This window comes from Propithecus coquereli, unplaced genomic scaffold (assembly GCF_000956105.1).
Source record: "Propithecus coquereli isolate 6110/MARCELLA unplaced genomic scaffold, Pcoq_1.0 Scaffold571, whole genome shotgun sequence".
Taxonomy (NCBI): Eukaryota; Metazoa; Chordata; class Mammalia; order Primates; family Indriidae; genus Propithecus; species Propithecus coquereli.
Genome location: NW_012151630.1, coordinates 1005069 through 1020035, shown reverse-complemented (window position 1 = coordinate 1020035; position 14967 = coordinate 1005069). Strand labels below are relative to the sequence as shown.

The window sequence follows — 14967 nt, the reverse complement described above, 5'->3', positions numbered from 1 at the left end:
TAAAACTTGGTTTCTTTCACTTTACTATTCGTATGAGCAGTAATAAGCCGCAAATGTACTTCCCTTGTGCTCCCTATTTCCGTGGCTGTGTTGTTTGCACGTCTCCACCGGCGCGGCTCTGTCCTGCTGCCGATCGGTGGGTGCTGGCCTTCCGGCCACGTGCTGTGGCGCCCACACACGGCTCACTCTGGTGACAAGGACAGGAGCAGCTGCCACCTGTGCTGTCCATCCCTCAGAGCCCTGCATCACACTGTGGAGAAAAGGGGAGTTAGGGCAAGGTGGCGGGGGGAGCCCTGGGGAAAGTGGCAGGCTGCAGGGTCCGCGCTGCGGGCAAAGCCCTCGCACCGCAGGCCAACTGGAAAGGCCGCCATGAGTTTCCCATAAGTATATCCACCCGTGTACATGTATATCTACCATGTACATGTATATCCACCATGTACATGTATATCCACCCATGTACGTGTATATCCACCCATGTACAAGTATATCCACCATGTACAAGTATATCCATCCATGTATGTATATCCACCATGTACAAGTACATCCACCCACATACATGTATATCTACCATGTACATAAGTATACCCACCCATGTACATGTATATCCACCCATGTATGTCCACCATGTACATGTATATTTGCCCATATATGTATATCCACCATGTACATGTGTAAGTATATCCACCCATGTACATGTGTATCTACCACGTACGATATATCCACCATGTACAAGTATATCCACCCATATATAGTATATCCACCTGTGTATGTATAAGTGCATTCAGCCATACGTACGTATAACATACCCACCCATGTATATGTATATGTGCACCATCCATATATATAAGAATATCCACTCGTACGTGTATATCCCCCATGTGTCTATATCTATAGATACAGAAGTAAGAAGAATGGAAATGAAAGGTCAGTTCTTTTGCAGCATACTTTTTAGATTAGGATTAAAAGTAGCAATTTCATGTTTGCTCATGAATTTGAAACATCTGGTATGTTTAGTTATATGAAGGAAGTTCTGAGAGATTAAAATAGATTCATATGATACGTAATTTTTCCCCATGAAAAGCCTTGTAAAACTCCCAGGGAAAATAGAAATATTTGCCCGATTTCTCTTGTTTTTCCAAACTCTATTTTTTTCATCTTTAATTAAGCTTCCCAAAATTAAAAAACACTTTTTTACAATTGGGGAACTTTCTGTCAAAATTTTAGAGTCCAGGAGCCTCGTTTTGGTCCATTATTTTCTCTTCCCCAGCGTATTTCACCCAAACTGCTCATCGGGGAGCCTGGCTGGTGCCCATGGGGACATCGCCCCACCCTTCCCTGCTCACCCTCATTCACGGGGCGGCGCAGCCCGGTGTCGGGCCACAGGTGTCGAGCGAGGCGCTGGCAGCCGCCTGGCAACCCACCCATGTGCCGGGTGGCAGAACCCGCCTCCTGCCCTGCTGCTGTGGCCTGGCGGGGGAGGGTTTCGGGGGCCCCGAGGGAAGAAGGAGGGAGGACAGGCGGGCGGATGTGCCAAGGCCCAAGGTCTGGGACTGCGACTCACTCCCAGAGCCTCGCATCCTCCCTTCTGGGGAGGCTGTGCGGTGGCCTCTCTGCCGTGTGTCCTCTGGGAGTTCAGTGGACGGTCCCCTGGCGCCCGGACACACAGGGCCGGGCTCCAACACCCCCATCCCTGGCCAGTGCCCCCACCCCACGTTAATCACGTCCCTGCCCGGCTTGTCCTTCATTCCTCATGCAAACACCCGGCACTTTGTTCCTGGAGCAGCTCTGCTCGGCCGAGGCTATTTTTGTCCTAATGAGGCCGCGTTCTCTCCTCTGCCTGGCGTCCAGGTCGGCTGCAAGCTGAGCCTGGTCTTCTTCCAGTACTGCACCATGGCCAACTTCTACTGGCTGCTGGTGGAGGGGCTGTACCTGCACACCCTCCTGGTGGCCATGTTCTCCCCCGGCAGATGCTTCCTGGCCTATCTCCTCCTCGGATGGGGTAAGGACAGCGCACACCTGTGCGTGCTCGTGCCGCGCCACCCACAGCTTGGCCCACCGGCCGATACACACAAACAGAAAGCCGCGTTGCTGCCCCACGGGTGCTTTTCAGAGTCATGGGAGGAAGAGCCTTAGGGTGACTGGAGGTTCCTACAGACAACACTTGAGTATTTCTGGCAACCAGGAACCTTGTTTAAAAGGCTTTACATTCCCATTCCTGGTCCCTTTTACCCCAAATCCAACTGGGCTGCTAATAAGGGAGCAAAGCCGTTCGTTCCTCCGCCGTCCACCCCCGCTCAGCTTGCACGACGGCGGGTTGGAGAGCAGGCGTCTGCCTCGCCCCAGCACCCTCCACACGCGGGTCTTAGCAGTGACGCTTTCTACACGGAACGGCCAGTTGCGGCCCCTGATCAGATGCTCGGCTTTCAAACACGTTAACGATCTTCACTGCTTAGCAGGGCGTGGGTGTAACTCATGTCTGTGCAGACTTTAACGAGAGTTCGCACTTCATGTTTTAGTCGGAAAGCTTGTCCTTGGCGATTCTGCCGAATGCAGCTGCTCGGTTGTACGTGGGCTGTGTGTGACCAGGCGTCTCTCCACAGGCATCCCCACCGTCTGCGTGGCAGCGTGGGCCGTGGCCAGGCTCCACTTGGAAGACACGGGGTGAGTGCTGTCCCCACGCCTGGAAGTGTGTCGGCAACGTGAGGTCCTTCAGAAATAGCCAGAAAGTTGCCCTTGGAAGGACAGGAAGCGTTTGCAGCCGATCCGAGTGAGGTCGGCGGCAGTCGTTACGTGGATAGAAGATGGGATTCGTGGGGGGCGTCAGCTGGAGTTGGAGTATTTGGAGGAAGGTCCGTGTGAGAGACAGGAAGGGTTAGGGCAGAGAGGGGGCAGCGCCATGGGTGGGCGCTGGGATGAGACTGGGACAGACCTCGCAGGTGCTGCTCACCTGCGCACAGTGCCGTGGGCCGGCCGCCACGCCAGCTGGAGCGCCCTGTGGGACAGGCGTCCCCACCGAGAGCTGCTCGGGCACAGCCTGTGGCGAGCCTTCTTCCGCCTCGCGCACGCGGGAGCCAAACGCGGCCCAGACACAAGCACGCGGCGTTCCCAGCATGGCTGTTGTGCTTCGTAAGGGGTCTCAGGGCCTATCGGTTCCCTTCTGCTAAGTGACAAATCAAAGTTTGCTGGCTTAAAATAATCACCGTTTTTTAGCGTGTCATTCCACACGGACCGCTCGGTGGACCTCACAGAGTTCAGCTGGGCTCACCCACGGGGTCTCACTGGCCTGAGACAGCAGCAGCTGCAACCCCCTGCCCCTGCGGCCGGGCAGTGGGTGGACATGAGCGGCCACTCTCCAGACAGGGACCGTGGTGGAGACGCTGCTCTGTGGGAGGGCTGCAGGGCCAGCGCGGGGCGTGGGTCCCCGAGGGGTCACTGAGGCATTTTACCAGCAGCCATCACGGTGCCTACTGGAGACAGCCCGTGGCTGGAGGCCAGGGATGAAAATACTGCTGGGGGGAGCTTTCCTGGGGTGCACCCACCACCCCGTTACTCTGGCGACTGGTTCGCCTCCACGCAGACCATCACGTTGAGAAGAATAAAACCAAACAAAATCACTCCCTGGGGACAGGTGGCTTCACGACCTCTCAGTGCAGAGTAATCGTGCTCCAGGGGGGACGGGCGGGTCCGCAGGCGCACTCGTCCTCACGTGCCGCGTGTGTACGTGGAGTCGCGCTGACTGGCCTACTTCTCTCTCCAACAGTTGCTGGGATACAAACGACCACAGCGTTCCCTGGTGGGTTATACGGATACCAATCTTAATTTCCATTATAGTAAGTAGCTTCTGTACTGAGACGTGAACTGTCTGTTGAGCAGCACACGTGGGCAGGCAGCGGGCCTGTTTTCCTTTATTAAACATGAACGGCCCCGTTCCACTGAGTCTCCCGTGGACAGGGCCGCGCCGGGCGTGTGGAGGCGGCTCCCAGCCAGGGGGAGGGGGCAGGCGGGGGCAGAGAGTGGATCGGAGTCGGCCGCACTTCAGGGCAAACCGGTTTCCGTTTGTCCGCGTCACTTTCCAAAGTTAATTCACGGGTGCTGCGCGGCCCAAGGTCAGACCTGGGGGCGGGCGCTGTCCAGCTCCGAGCAGTGGGGGTGCTCAGCGCCCAGAAAGTCACACACAAACACATTGTCTCTTCTCGTGCAGGTCAATTTTGTCCTTTTCATTAGTATCATAAGAATTTTACTGCAGAAGCTAAGGTCCCCGGACGTCGGTGGCAACGACCAGTCGCAGTATAAGTGAGTACGCGCTCACCCCGGCCACCGTGCGCGGGGGCCTGTGGAGACCAGACAGGCGCCTGGCGCTTGTCTGTCAGGAAGGCCCTCGGGTGGCCCAGCGGCCGGGCGCAGGGGGCTGGGGCCCACTCGGTGTCAGCCACGTGGTCACGGCCGAGCGCCAGGGGTCTGCTTGTGTCTGGCGCTCAGGGAGTCGGTGGCACCATCCGCGACAACAGTTGGAGTCAATCCCCTTTTATTTCAGTGGCGGCAGGCGGGCTTATTTAAGGGTTTGCCCACGCGCCCACCATGTGGTCTTTCTCCGTGGCCACACAGTGTTTTCATTTCATGTGTAATTCTGTCTTCCCCATTTCATGTGTAGTTCTGTTCTGAGTTCTGTCAGAACTCTCGGTCCGTGGGCCCATGTCTGCTGCCAGCACTAATACCAGGCCTTGTGCCTAATGGCAGTCCCGTGTGCGTGTCGGCCCGATGGCAGTCCTGTTTGCGTTTTGACTGAGAGACTAAAGGAGGGTGGTGTCGTCCCCTTCTGCGGGTGAGGAAGAGGCGGGTGAAGTGAGTCACCACAGCGTCCAGCTCATTAGTGATCTGAGCAGCCTGTAAAGAAATGTGCAGATTCCATAAGTTTCTATCAAGAGTTTATGAAGAAAAACAAAATCTGCAATGGAGTTAAAATAAATAGGAGTTTTGGCTGGAGTGGCTGGTCCAGCCCAGAAGGAGCCTCGGCCCAAACCCGCCAGGGCTGGGTGGCAGTTGCACCAGGAGCTGTGTCACCTGCGGCCACCGCCTGCCCGGCCCGCAACGCTGGGCTAGCGCTTCCCTGCCCCTCCCCAGCACACACGGGGACGCATTTGGCAAGGCGGGTTGAGAGCGTGTTCCGGAGCCTGGTGCTGGGTTTCAGATCAGCCAGAAGCCTGAGGGAAGGCACTTTCCCACTCTGTGCCTGAGTATCCTCATCTGTAAAGGGGAAATAATAATAATCCTTGTCACTAAGGTCATGAGGATTTAATGGAGTTAACATGTGGAGGACATTTAGTGCCGGGCACCAGAGCATTGTGGCAGAGTTTGGTAAACAGGTAATTCTAACTGTGCCGCGTGCTGTATAAAATCCAAGGGATGAGCCTCTCTGCCCGGCCCACGTTTGGGGTGGGCTCTACGTCAGCCGCAGGTGACGGCCATCGTACCCTGCTCGGGCGCCAAGCTGGCGGTTCCTGGGACCTGGTGCCGCAGCTGCGGGGAGGCGGGGACGAGACCCATCTGCCCTTCAAGTTGAATTTTGATTTTCTGTAAATCTTGTTTAGCTTCTGTGCTGACCTTTTCTTTGGGTTCGTCAAGAGTGTTAGTTATGTAGATCTTGGCGATGCTTTTATTTTGGAAACAAAATTAAGTGGGGAATAATGTAATAAAATATGCTCTTTCTCCAGGACGATGAACAGGCAGAGCACGTGTGTGCTGGGCCCCAGCTCCTGTGATGCCTGTTCTGTATAATCTCTGCTCACAGAAGCACCAAACCCCCGCACGGGGCCAGGAGGCTCAGCCTCTGGAAACCTCTTTCCTAGAAACTTCAGACGTGTCAGTAACGGGGACGTGGCAGGTTCTCTCCACCACCCACACAAGGGTGGGCCCCAGCCCCGTGCACGCAGGTGCCCGACAGCAGGGTCCGAGGGCCGCCTGGGCTGCAGGTCAAGGTCCAGGTGCCGGTGGGCAGCGTCCGTCCTGCGCTGCCCGGAGGCCCCGAGGCGTCTCCACACCTGCCTTGGGGCTCTGGGCTCCGGGCTCGAGCAGGTTGTGGGTCACGGGGGAACCTCGTGATAAACGCCGCTGGACACGGCATTTCTGTTGTGAGGGTACTGGGGAGAAACGGGCACGTCTGGAATTGGCGCTCCCAGGCGGGGAGTGCTCGATTCGGGCAGGTGTCTCTGCCTTAATCCGATTCTTCCCTGAGTGCGGGGAGGCGACTGGCCAGAGCAGGCGGGGAAGGGTCTTCGCCGTGGCCGTCGTCCGGGGCCTGCCGGGTCACCGGCTGCTGGGGCCCGCGCTCCTGGCGCACAGGCCGCCCTGGAGAGGCCGGGGGCGGGTCCCCCTGCAGAGGCCGAATCTCTGGGATGGGAGGACGGCTGGACGGTTCCGCAGCCCCCTGGTGACGGAGGTGCAGCGATGCCGTCACTGGCGCAGAGCCGCGGTTCTCTAAGTGGGTTCCCAGGCAGCAGCCGCGGCAGTGGGTGCCGGGTGCAAACGCAGGTTCCCAGGCCAGGGCCCGACACCCTGGACGGAATCTCCGCACCTCAGCGGGGGCTCCAGGGACCCTGGCGCGGCTGAGATTTGGAAGCGGCGGGACGCGGGACGCGGGTGTGGAAGCGCGTGCGGCGGGAGGGCGGGGCTGAGGGTGCAGCGCGCGGAAACCCCCTTCCCTGGGGAGGGCGCGACCGCCCGTGGAGGACACGCCGAGCGCAGACGGGGAGGCTGCGGCCTTCCCTCCGGGACCTCCGCGTGGCGCCCCTTCCCCTTCGGGCTGCGGCCGAACCGGCCGGTTCTCCGGGCTGGCGGGTCCTGCTCGGCGGCCCTGCGCGCCCCTGGGAGCCTCCCGCTAAGCTGCCGTCCCCCCCCCACCCCCGGCGCAGGAGGCTGGCCAAGTCCACGCTGCTGCTCATCCCGCTGTTCGGCGTCCACTACGTGGTGTTCGCGGTGTCCCCGGGCGGCGGCTCCCGGTACCAGATCCTGTTCGAGCTGTGCCTCGGCTCCTTCCAGGTACGTGCGCGCAGCGCGGGCCCGCGCGGGCCGCGCCGGCTCTGACGGGCCTCTCTCCCCGCAGGGCCTGGCGGTGGCCGTGCTCTACTGCTTCCTCAACGGCGAGGTGAGCCGCCCCGCCCGCAGCCCCGGTGTCCCCGCCGAACCCTCGCCGTGCCCCGCGCCCCCGGCAGCATCGACCCCGTCCCTCCCCGAAAGCGCCCGACCGCGTCTCCGGAGGGGCTCGCGGCGGGTCCCTGGCGGGGAGGGGCTGGGGACGCGCTCTGCGCGCCTTTCTCGTGCGCCCCCCATGCCCTGCGAGGTGACCCCTGCCCCTCCGCCAGGGTCAGCCGCTGGCGCCGGAGCGTCTCCGAGACGCTGGGCCCAGACCCCGCGCGGCCGTCCCGTCCGGCTGGACGCAGAGGCGCCCGCGCGCTCACGGCCCGCCCCCGCCAGGTGCAGAGCGAGCTGAGGCGGAAGTGGCGCGGCCGGTGCCTGGCGCCACCCGCGGGCCGGGATTACAGGATCTACAGCACGTCCGCCTCCCGCAGTGGCTCGGAGGGCGCCCTGCAGGTCCACCGAGGCTCCCGGGCCCAGTCCTTCCTGCAGACGGAGACCTCGGTCATCTAGGTCACCGCGCGTGGACGCCGCAGGAGACGCAGGGTGCCGCGTGGCTGGACGTGTTTCTCGATTTAATCGGCCGGCCACTCATTAATGGCACGTGTGGACGTGGGGTTGCGTGGAAATCGACTTGATTTAAACGCCAATTACTATTAAAGTCCAGCATTTAGATGCTTTAGTTTATAATGCTCAGCCACACAGATGGATCCTTTTCCAAAGAGATGGGAGTTGGGGTCCCTGAGACACCACAAGCAGGTGCCTGGCCTAAGAGCCGTGGCCCAACCGCTGCGGGGGGCGGGGGAAAGAGGCCTAGCGGGGGTGGGTGCAGCCCCTGTAAGTGTCCATGAGCCACCCAAGGTCCACAGGCCTCCCCCTGCTTCCTGGGTCTCCTGAGGGGCCACACTCTCCTTTGCAAGATACGGATGGCAAATCAGCAAGAGGGCACCCCTCACCTCACCCTGCCCTGCACCCCCACCCTGTCCTGCAACCCCATCCCACCCTGTACCCCCCACCTAACCCCACCATGCAGCCCCCACCCTGTCCTGCACCCCAACCCCATCCTGCAGCCCTGCCCTGCACCCCACTCCTCCTGCCTCCTGCCCACCCCGACTCCTCCCCACAGCCCAGCCCGCTGTGCGCACAGGGCCTTTCTGCCTCCCCAGGGAAGGGGGCTAGATCTCAGGTCATGAACTTGAGGGGAGGGTGTTGGCATTCGTGGCCCCCCACCCAGGCGCAGTCCCCTCACAGATGGCCTGGGGCTGCAGCCAGGCCCGTGACAACCACGCGCAGCGCAGGGGTGCGTTCTGGTGGGAACAGGAAACCTGTTCTAAATGAAGATGATCTTAGAATCGTTCCTGTTTAAACAGAGAGTCGTTTGCCAGACCGCATCACCCTCCCACCCAGAGCTGGGCGCAGCGGGCCCAGCCGTTCCTCCTCTGGCTGTTGCAGCCGTGGGGAGGCAGGTCTGGGGGCTGCTGGACGGCCGCCCAGGGAGTGGGGGGAGAGGGCACGTCTGGGCGCAGCCTCCATTCCCCAGGCCAGATGCCCGTCCCACGGCACCCACACACCTCGGAGACTCGGCCCAGCCCAGACCCAGCACCTCCACGGCCGCACACAGCTGTTCTGAGCACGTTTGATGAAACTTGTCCCCCTTAAAAGTGACTGTCTCTTCCTGTGCACAGGCGGCATCGCACGCCTGGGTGGTGGTGACCAGAGACCTGGGCGCCGGGCCGGGGCAGGGGCGGGGCTGCCACTGGCCGGGCCCAGATCCTGTTGGTGTCACCAAGGTGTGGGAGAGCCAGCCCCCCGGTGAGCCGAGACAGGACCAAACAGGCACTTGGGACGGTGAGCCGCAGGGTGCCCAGAGACCTTGCGAGCCCCGGCGGCCGCCCCTTGCCCTGCTGTGACGGGGTTGTCCCTGGACTTCTGCCTGAGTGTGCCCCAAGTTTGTGTTGTCGGCGAGGTGGGCACGGTCAGAGGATCCAGCAAACATCGGCCGGAGTTGGCTGGGGCCACGGAGGGTCCATGCGGACTGAGGTCGTGTCAGCCCTGGGGTTGTGGGGCGCCCAGAGCGGAAGGGTGGAGGTGGGCGTCCCCTACTCGAAGGCGCGGAGGAAACAAGACTTTGCTCTGACAGAAAGTGTCAGGGCAGCTGTGGACCCTGAGCTGGGACCCCAGGGACACCGAGGATGTGTGGGCACATTGGTCACCAGGCAGCCACTGGTTGTGCGTTGGCTTCTGACGTGCGCAGCACCGTTCTCTGCAGCTGAGCCGGGGCTGAATGTTCACCCGCAGAACTGGCTGGTGAGCAGGGTGGCGGCCGGCCGTCAGCAGGCGTCTTTAAACATGGCAAGTGTGTACGGGACGTCACGGACCCCCCGTGGGGTGGGAATGAGGTGTGTAAATATGTCAATAAAACCTGACTTTGTATCTGTGCCCTGAGTGAGGACTCGCTCTGACCCGTCCTGAGACCTGCGGTGCAGACAGCACACCCACACGTGTTGGCCTCGTGCTCCCACGGTCTGGTTAGACCTTCCCGCCTGGAAAACAGCCTGGACGGGGAAGAGAGCCACGGGCTGGGCAGGGTCTTGCCGGCCTCGGGCACCTTTGAGGATGCTGGGTGAGGAAGCAGGTGCCCCGTCCTCAGCCCCTCCCTCGAGACCACCACAGACACCCAGCAGCACATAGCACAGGGGGCCTCCGTCCGCCTGGCGGTGAGACCGCTGCCCACCAGCCTTCCTCTGCCCCGCACCCCAGCACACCCTCCCTCGGCTGCCCAGAGCCTGAGGCAGTAGCTGGAGCAGGACTGAGTGCAGGTGTGTGTGTGGGTGTGTGCACATGTCTGCATGTGTGTACATGGGGGGCATGTGCACACGTGCATGCGTGTCTGTGTGTCTGTGTCTGTGTGCTGAGTCTTAAACACGTGCTACAGGCAGATAAAATCTATTTCTAATAAACTCCGTGCTCCAGCCTGCATTGTCCAAAGGAACGAGCACACTGCTAAAAATAACGTTCTCAAGAGGCCAAACTTGGACATGGGCCCGATGGACCAGTCTGGTGCATTTCCTGCGGCAGAGCGGGCGGCAGGGAGGTGCTCGTCTGCCTGGGCTCAGCGCGGCCGAGGGAGGGGCCGGGGCTGCAGGTGTGCAGGCGCCGTCTCCACCGATGAGGACGGGGCCCCTCCTTGCTCCTCAAGATAGCAGTGCTTTCAAGATGACAGGAATCACACAGGAGTGCTACACACCTTCCAGTGTTAGGGGCAGATACCACCCAGAACGCGAAATCCCCCCCTCCCTCCTGCCGTCTCGGGGTAATGTCGCCTGCACAGACCTGCCTGTCCCTCCCTTTGTTCTGCTTGTCCCGGAAGTTGAGTCACATTGTTTAAAGGTTCTGCAACCTGTTTTTGCTGTTAAGACAGACCGTGGCCGCCTTTCCCGTAGTGTTGCTATTTTCACGGCCGCGTCGTGTTCCAAAGCAGGGAAGTGACCTGGTTTGATCGGTCCCCTACTGGCGTGTTTGCCTGGGTATCCCCACGCGGAGAGTTCTGGAGAGGCGAGGTCAGAGGTCTGCATGTGTGACGCTGACAGGCGTTCGCTGTGCAGGTCAGCAGCCCGCCCTCCCGGACGCGCGCATGGCTAGCGCTGCACAGAAAGCCACGCACGGTGACTCACAAGTCTCTGGTCGACAAGTGCCTTTTCTTTGCAGAAAGTTCTTTCCTTTAATTCAGACTTGAAGCCAAGCCTCGGCCTGACCCACCAACGTCACTGGGCACGTGGCCGGCCTACTGGGCTGTTCTACAAATTAACGCTTCAATTCTAGGGAACTGCGGGAGCGAGGGCAGCGTTGTCTGCGTCCCTTGTCCCTCGTCAGCGTGGCTTTGTCTGAGAGCCCCGCTCGGACTTGGGAGCCACAAAGGATGTGGGGCACCTTTTGTGCAGAAAGTGCCCCCTGGGGGATGGAGAGAAAGGGCCTCTCCTTTGTGCTCTGAAGCTCTAAGAGGGAGAGCGGCAGCGGCAGGGGTGGCAGGTGGTCCCTGCTCGGAACAGTCGGCCTTCCCCTCCCAGCCCTCCCGCGGAGGCTGCACACAAGGAGCTGAGTGTGAACACAACTCCCAGGGCTCTTGCTGGGATCTTTTTAAAAGCTACTTCTGTTCCACACCTGGAGCTGAAGAAGCAATAGGCAAAAATCAACTATTCGAAAATAACGAGGAAACGATGAGACGGAGCAGGACCACGCTCTTCTCGAGACTGAGGTTCCGTGTGCCCTCACCTGCGAAGGCTGCACGTGATGAAGTCTCAGAAAGTCGGACACAAACTCAGTGCACCTTAGAAACCGGCTATCGTGATTTAAACCATGCACTGTGCATCTGGAATATGTAAAAATGGTGGCTTTCTCATGATGAATGCAGCCCTTCCAGCTACAGCCAAGCCCGCCACGCTGTGACTCCACCTTGTGCAGACCGCACGCTGCTCGGCGATCAGATTCCCCCAGACCCTCAGCTTGCAGTGAAGACCTGAGCATTTATTCTGAACTCCAGATGCCGAGATGTCAGCCATAGTCTTTTGACTTTGATTCTAGTTTGGACTCATTATTATGTAATTATCATGAAGAATCCGAAGGAAGGGACGAGAGGGGACCAAGCACGGGGAGGACGGGCCTTCTGCGGGGGCCGGTGGGGTGGCAGGAGGCAGCTCCAGGCAGGAGAAGAAAGGTGCCGGCGTTGCCAGACCCGCCGCCTCGGTGCTGTGCAGGAAACGCAAGGAAAGGACTCGTTACTTAAAATCACTCTTGACACGGGGACCCTGCTCTTTTGACACTGACCTGGGGACAGAGCCGGTGGTCCGTTGGCCGGTGAGCACACGTTGTGGCTGCCCACATCTGGTCTGCACTGTGTCTCCTTGTCCGTCCATCCAGCCGTCCAGCCACGTGACTGACAGGAGCGTTGCAAAAGCAGTGCTGAGAGTCAAGCGGCAGCTGTCACTCTCAGCAAGGGAAGAAAGGTTTTGAGGAAAGAGAGACCGTCAGCTGGGTTTGAGAGGATGGGTGGAGCTCGTGAAAAGCGTGGCTTAAACCTCAGCGCAGGCAGCGCACGGTTCGGTGGGTGCTGCGTCCTGAGGTCACGCTCAGACCTGCAGGGAAGGACAGGAGGTGTGTGCGCAGAGAGGGGCCTGCGCGCTGGGGGAAGGGAGATGCGTTTCTTCGAGGAACGGGAGCTTTGCAGCCTTTTGAGCGGGGGAGTGAGGTGGGCAGTGGCTTCGGAAGACTAACTCCATACCCGCTGGCTGATGGAAAGAGGGGACGGGCGGGTGGCCTGAGCTGGAAGGTGGCCTGCAGGGCCGCAGCCGAGGCAGCTCCCGGGACAGCGACAGCAGAGGGGCCCTGGGGCTTGGGGGTTGCTGATGCCTCAAAGCAGTGGTGTCTGCAGCCGACACAGCACTGCGCGTTCCTGTCGGTGATCGAAACACCCGATCCGTGCCAAACATGCTTTAAATGGACTTTGTTCTTGACCTTGTAGAATAAAAAGAATACTTACTTTTTAAAATATTGGTCTGCAGGAATGTTCCATTCCTAAATCTGTCATATGGAATTTTTTCAAGAACTAAAAGCCACCAGCTTTCTCCTGTCCCACAGACGGTTTCCTGTGCCAAAGGGGAAGGTCCAAGGGCTTCTCTTGCTTTCTGTTTTCCCGTCTGGACGTAACCGCGTTTCAGCCTGCGCTTCGCATCCGAGAGCTCCGGGCGAAGGAAGCCCCTAACAGGGCAGAGGAACTTGTAGGCAACAAACTGATCTGATTCTAAGTGCTTTTTTCCACTGGCCTATGAAACCAGAGAGAGAGAGAAAACTACACGTGGGTCCAGCCACCACCGACCACTGTGTGCCCTGGAGTGGACGCCATGGGACACTGACCATGAATTCACCTTACAAAGTTCTCCGTGGGCCCAGATTTCACCGAGGCTTCCCCACCAACTTCACTTTCAGTGGGACGGGGGTGCAGCCGTGATGGGCCCTGTCGACACCCCCGCCCATCTCCGCTCAGGCTGTGGCCTCAGCTGGGCCAGCTGGACGCTGGCGCCCTGGACAGTGGACTGTGGTCTCCAACCCAAAGCTGGGCCTGAGCAGCGTCCTGTTTGGGCCTGGGCAAGCCTCCCTGCGGGAGCCACTCCTGCAGCTCCCTGGACCCTCCCAAGCCACCCCCGGCTGATGTCGGCTGAGTCTGTCTCCCCCAAGGAGCCCTCCCCGACGGTGTAGACCCGGGCAGTGGCCACCCTGACTGTCTAGAGAAACACGTCTTATTTGTTCGAAGGTTTAAAAAAATTGATTCAACAAAAGGGGAGAAAATACAGAGTTTAAGGCTCTAACTTGGTGGAAGAATCAGCCAAAATGCTTTCTTTGGTCCAAATTTCTTAAAATTTCTAAGAATACAAGCACTTTCCCAGGAAGCACCACACACAGGCGGGCTCTGGCGGTTTGCAGGCATGACGGGTTTGGCCCTCCCAGCCCGCGAGGGCTCACTCTGGATTCCTCGGTCCCTGCCTTTCGGGAGGTGTCTTGTCCACTCCGCGAGCACCTGCGGTGTCAGCTGCTGATTCCGTCTTCGGGGAAGACCTTCCGATCCCCCCAGAGGGTGCCTGTAAGTCAATAGGAAAAAATATCAACATTTAGAAAACTGGGAAGTAGACAAAACATGGAAAAAGGAAAAAAGAGTGAAGAATAGCTTACTCCGCTCCAATAAGTAAAAGAAAATTAAAACTGGGTACCACAATTGCTGGTGAAAATGCCACCCCCAGGGACGGTGCAGCCTGGGCTGTGTGATGTGGCATGTTACAAACCTCTGTGGTTTTATGATATCACAGCCTTACCCTAATTCGATACTACATTTACTTATCATGCAGCTTATTACGTACCAAAGTTATTTACTCCATAAACTTTAAACGTCTTATGAACTTTAAAATGTTTATTCCATTTCACCCAGTAATTTCAGTTCTAGAAATTTTCCCTAATTAAATATTCAGAGTTATGCACAATGATTTGTGTGTAAGAATGGTCATTGTGATGTTATTTGTAATATCAATATCAGAGAATTGAAAACCAAAATGTTCAGCCACTAAAATGGTTGAATTAGCTGTAGCTTACCATGTGGAGAGAAGACTGAAGCGGAGGCCACTTCAAGGAGTGCGTGTCCCCTGGGCCCTCTGCCCTTCCCCAAGTCAGCCACGTGTGGGCTGAGTACTATTGGGTGATGTCAGAACTCTGGGAAAGGTCACCACACGCAGAAACGGTTAACCACCCCGTGTAATCTGAGAGGCATTTCCCAGCCTCAAAATAGCTCTCTTGGGGATGCAACCTGAAATTCCCACCGCTGTGCATTCCTTGTTGTAATTAACTCTGCCAAACAAACCATTAATAATGAGCACAAATTATGTGATCCAATTACTCACCTAGCAAGGATATTGAGTGATGAGATTGAGGACAGCCACTTTTTCATCCAATGAACTGAGAAAGGAAAAAGCCCAGCTCATCTAACACAAGTGGCTTTAATTGCAGCGCAGATGGCTATGGTGTCTGGACTTCCAGCTTGAGATCTCTTCCTGCATGAGACACCTCCACCTGGATAGCTGTCCCACACTCAGCATCTTCCCTCTTACAATGATGAAAGTTCAGCTCAACAGGGAAACAATAGCCCTAAATGTGCACACACCTAATAACAGAGGTTCAAGATACATGAAGCAAAATTATCAGAACTGAAAAGAAATAGATAAATCCACATATTTGGAGATTTTTAACACACTTCTCTCTGTGTAGTTGATAGACCAAGGTGAACAAAAAAAAATC

At 58.2% G+C, this 14967-nt stretch overlaps 1 protein-coding gene across 1 annotated transcript in view; it reads left to right on the top strand.

The window, feature by feature from the left end:
* Positions 1–7846, top strand: part of VIPR2 (vasoactive intestinal peptide receptor 2) — a 69602-nt gene extending 61756 nt beyond the window's left edge. Inside the window, exons 7-13 of the mRNA XM_012658105.1 lie at positions 1849–1999; positions 2601–2661; positions 3761–3830; positions 4202–4293; positions 6909–7035; positions 7100–7141; positions 7471–7846. Coding sequence (XP_012513559.1) covers positions 1849–1999; positions 2601–2661; positions 3761–3830; positions 4202–4293; positions 6909–7035; positions 7100–7141; positions 7471–7644 — 717 coding nt within the window. The 3' untranslated portion in view covers positions 7645–7846. The remainder of the gene's footprint in view (positions 1–1848; positions 2000–2600; positions 2662–3760; positions 3831–4201; positions 4294–6908; positions 7036–7099; positions 7142–7470) is intronic.
* Positions 7847–14967: the final 7121 nt, after the last annotated feature.